Consider the following 11,570-nt stretch of genomic DNA (forward strand, 5'->3'; position numbering starts at 1 on the left):
CGCATGGTTCTCACCGGTTCATGCGGTCCAACCCCGGTTTTAGGGGTTCACGAAATTAACAAAAAATCTGGTTCTTTAAGCTTAAAAAACAGATTTTCATCCCGATTTTCAATTTTTACGGTCCGACCTCCCGGTCCGGTTCGGTTCTGAAAACCTTCGTACCTATGCAATTGGGGATACATTTCATAAAGTGCATCTTTTGACTGACCAGACAAAGAGGGGAAGGGAAGATAGATATGAAGAATAATACATCACAACGCACTAAACTATAGTATCTTTTTTTATGAAAATAAAGAAAAGCTTTAGAACCTTGAGCATAGTATTATAATCTGTCGGTCAGATTTTAAAAGAAGTTCAAATCAAACTATGAAGATAAATAAAAACTATATATGAGCTCAGATGACCTTTCTAAACATTAAGAAAGGTAAAACATTTTGCGGTTACAAATTTATTCCAAAACCCCCTGTATTGTTGATAAACAATTACCATACTAGCAGCTAATAGACAGGAAATACCCTAATATTATCCAAGATAGGGCCGCACATATGACCATAGTCATGAAGCCTTGTGTGATAGTAGGCACTGAAAAATGTTATCCTTGTCCTGGCGGAAATTGCTTGGAACTTGAAACTTGCAGTTTTAAACCCACCCTTTGCTTGTGATTCATATGGAACTTTAAGAGTTTCCTTAGCAGCAAAGGCTTCTACCATCATAGAGCCATGGCAGGCATTCTTTGCATCTCCAATGGTGAATGTGAGGTTGTAGAACTTGTTGGGAACTGTTCTAATGATTTGGGCAATGGCACTTTCTCTCCCTGCAACCAATTCAATTGCAGCGAGTCCTGAGGGTACGAAGAAGTGCTTCTTGTCAATGTACTTCACTGGTTTGAGGGACTCAATGATCCAGCCGGGAAGTGGTGAAATTAGGTCTAGTTGCTTGGGAGGGAGGAGGATTCCAGTTGAGAAGTTCTTGAACACATGGGGGCCAATTTCAAAGTCACTATTTTTTACTAGGTTACCTGCATGGAGAACACAAATTATCCAAGTTAAAATTTAACTTTGATCACGTCTCATAAAGTGGAGGTTACTAGTTTAACTAAAACTCACTTATTAAAGAAAATAAATATCCTAACAGATTATCAAAATTTTAAGGCTGTCCCATTGCATGACCATTTGAGGACTGCATGTATTTCTTAAAGAACTAGCTATGATTTGTTTCTTATCAAAGAGACAAAGACCTTAGGCTATTGAGGCCTCTGATTCCCCAAAAAGGATGAGCCCGGGTTTGATTCATCGGCTCAGGGCCGGCTCAACAAATTTTGGGGCCTTAGGCGAAAATTTTAAATGGGGCCTTTTTATAATTAAATATTAATAAAATAAAATATATTTATATATTGAATTTTTTTATTTAAAATCTATTTTTCTTGCTTTTTGAGATGCAAAATTACTAATTAAGTTTTTGTATTTAAGTTCCTCTAACATTTCTTTTTCAATTGATAATATAGTTAATCCACTTAATCTTTCTTGTGACATAGTAGACCTTAAATAAGATTTTATTAATTTTAATTTTGAAAAACTTCTTTCCGCAGATGCAACCGTAACAGGTATTGTTAGTAATATTCTATAAGCAATATATGCATTTGGAAAAGAATCTAGTCTTTTTAAATAATTAAGTACATTAATAGGAGTATTTTCATCTATTTGCACAATTTCTTTTAAAACTATTAGTTCTGAATATAAATCTAAGCCATTAATATCATAATAAATATCATGTTTGAGTTAATATGATATACATCAAATTATTAATTAGCATAATAATTTATAATAATAAATAAAATGTCAGATTATAAATAAATTAATTAAAAAAAAAAAAAGGTTGAGAAACCGTCGGACCAAAGTGAATAACTGGTCTTTAACCAAAAAAAAACTGTGCTGTGGTCAGTGGTTTGTCACGTGACGTGACAGACCACTGACCACAGTACTCCTATTAAAAAGAAATTGAGAAGCATGAAGCATCCAGCTGGATCAGCTTTTTTTTCTCCAATTCTATGGCTAAGTTTTAAAGTAGATAAAGGTCCAGCAGAACAAAAAACGTGTCCCATCCCATCCAAAAGTTGTGCAGTGCAGTGAATGGGTGAAACAAACTAAAAATATATATAATATAAGTTAAAGAAATAGATGAGTCTTGCGTCTTTATTTTCGGAAAGACAAAGAGAAAACAGAAAGAGGGGAAGAAAAAACTGAAGCAGAAAAATACCTTCGGTGACTGCCGGCTGGTGCTTGGTAGAGTGGTATGCAGGAATCAACAAAGAAAAATTTTAAGCTAGAGGGGCTGACTGAGTTGATGAAAAAAGATCAAAATCAAGATGAAGATGAAGAAAAGAAAGGTAAAACCGTCAGAATATAGATGAAGAGGCAGAGAGTTGAGAGGTTTTTCTTTTGTTTTTGATATTTATAATCTCTATTTTAGCATATTTCAAGACAATTACGTTATATTATTAATGAATTTGTCTGCTATTAATTTTAATTTTAGCATATTTCAAGAATGAGTTAATACATTTGTCTCCTAAAATTTAATTGTGTTAGCTGAACTTTGACTTTTTTTTTTTTTTTTTCCTTTTTAATCTATTGTATTTTAAGATACAATGGGGCCTTTTTAATGCATTTTATTGACCAATAAAAATGCTTAAAAATTTTTTTAACTAAAATATATAAATAAATATATTATATATAAAAAAAATTTTTACAGGTGGGGCCTTCTTTTATTTGGGGGCCTTAGGCGGTTGCATCTCTTGCATCTGCTGTTGAGCCGGCCCTGCATCGGCTCTCCCTTTGGAGGTGGGAAGTGAGCTTAACTTCCACTGTGGGAGGAAGCTAAGATTTATTTCTTTATTCTACATTTTTGGTTAGCACTAAATTTCATTTTGTTTTAGGTGGCATACTTATTTGGAAACTACCCTAGTTTTGATTTGAAAAAGGGGACAACCTGTTAACCTTCATCTAATGGATAAAAGAAAAAAGAATTAAAAAAAAAAAGAGGAGTAATGAAAAAGAAAAAGCATGATGATTCAAAAATTGTTTTGGGCCTAAAATGTGTCCACATTATAAAACATATGCTGAGCAAATCAAAAGTTCAAAGGTAAAGAAATTTAAGCCCACCAAAAAGTAAAAGCAAGAATCATAATGTCAAAGCAATCAGACCAACCCAACCCAAACCAAAGATGAGGGAATTAGGAAACGTGCCTTTAGAATACTTGAGAGGCAACAGCTCCTTGATTGCAATAGCATCCAAGAGGGGTCCACAAGTGGGGTCCTCCTGAACCCCAGGGTTGTGAAATGTGACCTTAACAACCTTAGAGGTAGCCATGAAAGCCCAAGCATAAGTGTCACCCCCATCGCTACTATAAAGAGTCTGAATAGAAAGGTCTGCTGAGTAACCAGGGACCGAGATCCTTAGAACCTCGTCTTGAGCACAGGTCCTTGTAGCCCCAAATGTGAGAGAGTAGATTGAGCCTGGATTGACTGTCACATTCTGTGAGATGGAGGCCTCATTGCCTAGTCTCACCGCGTGGACCCCACGAGGAATGGCAAAGAAGAAACCACCTGGCTGGGGGCCACCTGACACATACTCCACCAAGCCGTTGATTTCCCATTTTGGGAGAGAGTATTTCCCTATTATCACTGTCTTCTTCAGGTTTGATTTTGCTGGTGATTCTTCGAAGTCCCCATTTGGGAGGAGGTCTTAACAGCAACACACACAAATATGAGAATGAATAATACAGAAAACACTATTACATATTCATTATGCATGGCACATTATAAGGTTTGTTTGTATTGCGCGTCCGCGTTTCAGGGTTTTTTTTTTTTTTATAAGTCCAGCGCCTGGTGCTTTGTTCATATATGGGACATGAACAACACCAAGACAAATGCACAGTGTTCTCTTTAATGAACAGTAATTAAAAAATATTATTTTATTATTTTCAATTTTCGTTAAAATAAACTGGTACAATATTCTCTTTAATGAACAATAATTAAAAAATATTATTTTATTGTTTTCAATTTTCAGTAAAATAAGTTGTATCTAAATGCACACCATGTCTATGTATAAACTCCCTTTTGATATTTCAAAAAAAAAAAAAAAACTCCCCTTTGAGAATGTCGTTTTTATCATTAATTGATAATGTTTTTATTTTTATGATGTATCATGACAGCAAGTTATTTAAAATGTTGTGAAAAATGTTTATGTATTAAACTAATTGCAATGCAAAGTGAAAATAAACAAAGAGAGAGAAAAGTTATGCTATATCTTTGATTCGTTTCCCTTTGAGGGGGCAAAAATTTCTACTTACATAAATGACGTACAATATGAACAAGTGAAAAAGAGTTAGCGCTGATTACCATCAAGATGTAGAGGTATAGCTGCAGAAGCAGAACCGTTGCACAGAAAGAAGAAAAACACAAAAAGAAAAGACAGAAGCAAAGCCATATTGTTTTGTTTTGCGGTGGAAGAAGCAGCTAGAAAGTGTTTTAAATAGACCAAGAAAAAGAAGCCTTTAAGTAATTTGGAGATTTTAAAAATAAAAGGGCATAGAGTGGGACAATATTTATATGCTAAAGTTTGAAAGAAAGATGGAGGCAAATAAGAAGGTAAAAAGCCCCCATGTTAAATGGCCACCAAATTAGGCGGGCAATGTGTCGGTCTGTCTCTGTTTTTTTTTTCCAAAGTTCTGACTCGCTTTTCCAACTAGCTAGTTCTTAATTTGTCTGTTACACACCCACACCACATGAGTCATGAGTCATGACCCTCCATTGGTTGCCGTGATTTGCTCCTATGATATTCACCATTTTAAGTTCAACTCATTCAAAATCCAACCACGTGCCATGACACATGTCTTGATTATAGGGTAATTATATTTTAGATTGATTATCACAGTTCACAGATTATAGATGTACAAGTTTCGTACAAAGTTTGACTAACTAAAAAAGAGGCATGTGCTAAGCTTTGGTTTCAGCAGTGATGTAAAACGGATTCGGACAAATTAATAGATTTGTTTAGCCAAGTTTGTTGGAACTCATTTTGATTTTTACATACATTGCATGTGATTGTGATTCTTTTATTCAAGTCAATCAACCTTAGATAGATTGCTTTAGCCCAGTGGGCTCTTTTGTTTGGGAAGGTGGGGAACTATCCCAGCCCCTCTCTGGTTTGGAGCTCCAGTGGGCTGATGGGCTAGCTCCTCTTGTTTTCTGTAATCTGGTGTTCTTCAAAAAAACCTTCTTATTATTCACCAAAAAGGAAAATCAACCTTGATTGATCCGTTTCCACTGTTACAAGCCTTAATTTATTGTCTATGCTGAACATCATGATCACTTTTAGTTTTTGATAATCAAAATAGTATTATGCATAGAAGCTCATTTTCCTTTCTGTTATGCAGTCGGGAATGAGACCTGACAATCCTTGAGGGAATCATATATGTGCATTAGGTGATGAAACAAAGATGTATAGTGATTAACAAAGCGGTAATAGTAGACATATGGAAAAACTACAAAGTATTGAGACTTGTTGATGTAGTCAACCACTGCAATATTGATTTCAGCTTCTATAGCCGCTTTGCTTATTATTGATCAGATAGACCAGCTTGATCCTAAAGCTTCTAAGTTATTCTTTCAGAGTAGTCTTTTGTACTTCCTCAAAGCTCTCTTTCTAGCTTAAAAATTAGGCTAAAATGCAAAACTGACTCTCTAAGTTTTACCTTTTATCATTTCAGTCCTTTAAGTTTCAGTTTTATCATTTCAATCCTTAAGTTTCAAATTTTATCAATGCAGTCCTCCGTTAACCTTCTGTCAAATGCTGCCGTTTACTAACCAAAATTCAGTCGTTTTGGATGATTTTTTTTTCTGTCTTAATTTAAAAAATTGAAAAACGTTAATTACCCAAAAAAAAAGAAAAAAAAGAAGGAAACTAAGGGCTCAGGGAACGACATCGTTCCCTAGCTCCTAGTTCATTTTTCAACAATGGAAAGATGAACTTTCTTACAGCTGTTTTGTTCAAGTAAAGACAATATTGCTTGAATTCATTTTCTTGCAACTGCTTCTCAAAAGGTGAAGAGTAAAATACTTGAATAATTAAATCAATAACAAATACCATTAAGAAAAATCCTATTACTAACAATAACTTTAGATTTTTTATCACAGGCAATTCATCGAGCAGGTTGAGTGCAAACCTTTCGTTCCAATTTTTGCCGCAATTCATTGGAGGAAGCCAACTCTGCTTGCAATTCTTTTAACTTTCTGCCATATTCCTCCTCGGTTTGCTTTTGCTTCTGTATCCATCCATACACCAAAATCCAACTTTTCTGAGAAAGTAAAAAAAACCTTATGATCTTGTTCTGTACCTCTAAAGTCGTGGCACTAACCTCATGATCTTTGGACGTGCTTGCCTTTTAGCCTTTACCCATATTTGCTTCTTTTCATCATCTTTTTCTATCCAGGATTTTTTGAAAAGAAAGAGAAGTTTTTCTCAGAAGAGACGAGACTTTCCTAGAGAGATGTAAAATGAAATGGCTAGGGGAACGATGTCGTTCCCAGAGCCTTTGGTTGGTTTGTTTTTTTTTTTTTTTTTTTTAATTAACGTTTTTCAGGTTTTTTTAATTAAGAAATGAAAAAAAAAAAAAAAAAAAATCATCCAAAACGACCGTAGTTTTGGTTAATAAACAGCAGTATTTAACAAAAGGCTAACAGAGGATTGAATTGACAAACTTTGAATCTTAGAAAACTGAAATAACAAAACTGAAATTTAAAGGACTGAAATGATAAAAGGTAAAACTTAGAGAGTTAGTTTTGCATTTTAACCTAAAATCTATTACATAATAATTGAAAAGCTGGAAAATCCTTGATTATGCCAGGCTTTAGCTACCAGTAAATTCACAATTGTATCAAGAAGAATAGGACTATGATCAGTATTGAGTAGACACCCCATTTGTATCAATCAATGAATTAGGTACCTGGCTTTTTTCAAATTTCCAGTTTATGTTTATGTTTATCTTTATCATGCCATTCAAAATAGCGTTTTTAAATGGTAGGAATGCCATTTCTCCATATTTTAACGTATATATAAGTTTGTGAAAGTAATGCGACAACTGATTCCAGTAGCAGATGATGATGTATACCAAAATAGTGTTGTAAAATAATACCACTTCATCAATGAAAATAGAAAAACCTTATTCTCCCATAAAAAAAAAAACCTTATTCTAATATTTGGGTTATTAATTAAGCCCAATACTTCCAAGAGCTTTTTGGGTTTGACCTACGGTATTGGACCCCATACACAATGGGCTGGCTTTCAGGCACTGACATTCTCGATTAGTCTACTAAAACAGCAGTTAGAAATTGTTTTTCACGGTAGTATGGTACACATCAGCCATGTCCAAATTCATTAACAAAATTGTATCCAAGAAAAAAAATCATTATCAAAGGAACATCAAGAAGGGTCTGAAAAGCACAATGAAATTTTCTCTCTTTTTTCGAATTACTCAACTTTTATTAGAAGAAAATAAAAACACCCACCCGAGAATGAAACCCCATCTCCCTCACACCCCAAAAGAACTACAGGTGCCCAATTGGCCAAGTTATGGCCCAAACAGTTGCCTCCTGACACTACATTATTACAAGTCCAAAACCTAACAGAAATAAGAGTTGATGTCTCAATGCATTATTATTATTATTATTATTATTATTAGTATTATTTTTGTTGGGTAGAAGACAATGAATAGGAGGGGAAGGGTAGCAACCCTTATGCGCCCAGGACAACATGGAGAGAGATTGGCACTGCTCACTAGTGAGAATTAGAGAACTCAAACAAAAGACGTAAGTTTTGTTGTCCCAAGACTTGGCCACTAGAGCACCTGCCACATTGGTAAAAATAATGCATTTGCTATTATAAAGGAATTTGTTATTACGTAGTTACATTTAAAATCGTCCAATCCATCACTCTTTTTTTTTTTTCTTTTTTAATGCAAATAAGTTGAGTGAATTTTAGGCCCTGTTTGGGGAATTATTTTGTCTGGAATATGAGTTCTAACTTGTAGACTTAACCCATCCACCATACAGAACATATAAAGGTGCAAAATTGCGGTCATGTATGGGGCCACTGAAAACTGGGCATTATATAAAATTCGGAGTTTCTTGAAGTGACACTTACAAATTTGTATTAGCCAATAGGTAAGCTGATGTCTGCTGGTCATATAAATTTTGTATAATCCAATCAAATGCTAATGGTGAATTAAGATAAGAAATTGGTTTCAAGGTAACTTCAAAATACAGAAAATACTCATTCCGATGGAGTATAGTAAAATTGAGTTTCTTCCTCTAACATTTATTATAAACCTTACCATGAGTTTAATGAGTATACCTCACCATAAATGTGAGAGAAAGAAGTATCATTCATCGTGTTCTAAAAGTATCTAAAAATTACTCTCAAAATACATCCTAAGAATTTAAATCACATAGAGGAGGCTGAGGCTCCCATGACCCTGAGTTGAAACTGGAGAGTGAGGGGACCCCTGATGCCCCCAAAGAGGTGAGACAATCCATGATACAAGGCTCATGATGCATGTCTAGTAAAGGGATAGCCCAATCTCAATCAATAGAGATTCTACAGGGAAATCCCATTTGCTTTTTCAGTCCCTTTATTTTTTTTTTGTGGTCATATGGATGACAATCTCCTAAAGTGGCTTCCCCACACCCATCACCCATGCACATGCCATTGGTATAAGGTGGTGGGGAAAGGGGAGTGGAGTCATGTCCTTTGAAAGTGGAAAGGTGCCAAAGAGAAAAGCTGGGATATCTATGTCTATAGGATCTATTTTACTTGTTCCTTTGTGTTAGTACAATTAACACACAGCACAGGGGATGTAATCACAATTATTATTGTATGTTTTAGGGTTGGTTTTAAAAAAAGGACCCTTTCAAGTGAATATTAACAAATAAAGGTCCCATACATTTCATAAAGAACTTCTATAATTAAAGTTGCACCCATTTTTGCTTATGATTATGGTATCTAGCTTTTTCGCTCAAAGTATTATTAGACAAACATATAATTCGTACAAACAAACTCATTACGAAACTCATTTTTATATTTCATTACAGAATTTAAAGAAATAAGAGCCTTGAGACTCACCTTTTACCTCCTAATAACACTATTATATTAATAAAAGCTTACACGAGCCTAAGGAAGAGAGAACATCTACCTCATTATATGTTAGAGCATTCACATTAGGTTCAATCTCTTTTAGCCAAAATTGATTTGAAAATCCCATTTTTTTCAATTTCAACTAATTCACTATTCAGAGCTTTCGCAGTGATGATTCTAAAAATTTTAGTTTTTAGCAACTCATGCTACTTTATCTATTTTAATATCTCACTTTACAATGTACCTAGCATCAAAATTTTTTTTTAACCACTTTATTTAAATATTCTTTCTTTATTCTTTATTTTTTCTTCCTCTATGTTTCTTTCTCTCTTTCCCTCCTTCCTTCTCTACACCAACAAACTCACACCTCCTCCTTTTCAACCTAGCAAACCATCACCCACTGCCATCCACCATCATCGAAAAAAAAATCAGCCACCATTAGAGACGGATCGGACCACCGAAATCCCATCGTTAGACTACTGAAAATAATATAGGACACCAAATCACCACTGAAAATCGAACCATGAACCAAACCAACAAACTATACCATCACAAAAATGGATGAACTTAATAGAAATCTAGCGTGAATATTCCATTCTTGCTTTAATTGAGGCCAATAATCATTTATCCAAAAAGAAAACCTGAAAAAAAAATAGTTATTTATTTGCTAGTATGTATGTATATATATATATATATATATATGTAAAGCCTTGCACTGTATATATCTTTTCTTTCACACTATATTGGTCAAGACTCAAAACTATATAAATGTGGAACCTTTACAATCCTACCACAATGGCCTTAGTAAGAGACTGATTTGGAGTTGGCATTCCACAGGGAATGGAACTAGAATAGAACTCATTTATCCGAAAGGAGTCGGCACATTTCGCATCCTTGATCCTACCAAAATGGTGTTTATTTATTTATTCCTGAATGGTGTTTAACTGTTTATTCTATTCTACCACAATGGCTTAGTTAAGAGACTGATTTGGAGTTGTCATTTCATAAGGATTAATGGAACTTGAATTAAATGATGGTTTGGAAGATAAAAAAAAGCCAAACAGAAGAAGGGAATGGACAAGCGCTTGTCCTAAAATGAACAGAACAGAACAATTACATTCCCTCTATTGATTACGATCAAATTTACATTTTAATCGTACATCAATAAAAGATAAATAAAAAATAAAATATGTGATACGAAAGTTATATGTTTCTTATTTGATATGATCAATTATATGTTTCTAAACCTATAAAAGACAAAGTTTAGTTATAAATTTGGTTATAGTCAATAATTACAACTCAATTCAATATCTTTTTATTGGATGTAAATTTTGAAAAATTCATCATTAGATTATATATATATTTTTTTTTATAAAATACATTTTCTTCTTACTTTATACTTGCAAAATTTCTAAAAAATTAAAAATCATTAAATATTTAAATTTTAAGTTTTATTTTATAGTTTAAAATTATGCATAAAAAAGAAGTTTGTGAATTAAATAGTAAATAAAATTTTATTGATACAAAATTTGACATGTTTATTAAGAATATAAATAACATTCAATCTCATAGTTAGATTTTCAAAAAATACAACTATGTTAATTTTTTTTTTTTAGTGGGAATTGTAGTTATTGTCAATAACCAAATTTATAATCAAACTTTGTTCACTTTTAGATCTAAAAAACAATAAAAGAAAAAAAAAAGATCAATCTTTCTATTTCATTCTATCCATCTTAATTTGTTTTTTTGAAATTTCAATTCCTTCTTTCTAACACACTGATAATTTGCTCGCGGGGAAAGAGATTTCCATGAGCCCTTTCTTAGTGATCAATAGCGGGGTGCTAGTCAATAGTCAATAGTCATGATGCTATCAAGCGCTCTTTTTGGTTTTGTGTGATCTTTTACTTTTAAACATAGGTGGCATTTTTTATAGTGGTCAGTATCAAGAAGGGTTTTAAGAATTCACCCTACAATTATTTAAATATTTAAAAATTAATGTAACCTGCTGTTAATTAATATTTTTGTTAGCTAAATGATAGAATTACCTTGACCAACAAATCTTACAAATATGTTCAATTAAAGCCTAAAATTTAATATTTAAAATTAGGAAAATTACAGATAATTTTTTTTTGAGAAACAGGAAAATTACAGATAGATTACAAGGTTTTGTGTTATTATCGCATGGGTGAACATACACAATTGAATTAGTTTAAGGCAACTACAAAAGAGTAATTCTATATATGTATAATTGCTTACAACAAATGGTGGATGATAGATCCAAGTTTAGGTTTTCGTGATAGAGTTGATGTCAATAAAACACAAGCATATTGACAAGTAGTGCTATATAATTAAACAACAAAAATCTCATTAATTATGGGTCC

At 33.2% G+C, this 11,570-nt stretch overlaps 1 protein-coding gene across 1 annotated transcript; it reads right to left on the reverse strand.

The window, feature by feature from the left end:
* Positions 1–298: 298 nt before the first annotated feature.
* On the reverse strand, positions 299–6,196 carry LOC126693802 (uncharacterized). The gene is made up of 3 exons (XM_050389940.1): positions 4,398–6,196; positions 3,243–3,740; positions 299–1,018 (listed from the first exon to the last, which is right to left on the reverse strand). Exons 1-3 carry the CDS (start codon positions 4,483–4,485, stop codon positions 498–500), a joined length of 1,107 nt encoding a protein of 368 aa, XP_050245897.1. The 5' UTR covers positions 4,486–6,196; the 3' UTR covers positions 299–497.
* Positions 6,197–11,570: the final 5,374 nt, after the last annotated feature.

The sequence above is a fragment of the Quercus robur genome, chromosome 7, assembly GCF_932294415.1.
Source record: "Quercus robur chromosome 7, dhQueRobu3.1, whole genome shotgun sequence".
Taxonomy (NCBI): domain Eukaryota; kingdom Viridiplantae; phylum Streptophyta; class Magnoliopsida; order Fagales; family Fagaceae; genus Quercus; species Quercus robur.

What these genes read in the sequence shown, in the direction of transcription:
- LOC126693802 (XM_050389940.1), bottom strand. Translation starts at nt 4,485, where the DNA reads ATGGCTTTGCTTCTGTCTTTTCTTTTTGTGTTTTTCTTCTTTCTGTGC. An exon ending in TATACCTCTACATCTTGATG is followed by an intron (nt 3,741 to 4,397) that starts GTAATCAGCGCT and finishes GTTGCTGTTAAG; the next exon opens with ACCTCCTCCCAAATGGGGAC. An exon ending in GCCTCTCAAGTATTCTAAAG is followed by an intron (nt 1,019 to 3,242) that starts GCACGTTTCCTA and finishes TTCTCCATGCAG; the next exon opens with GTAACCTAGTAAAAAATAGT.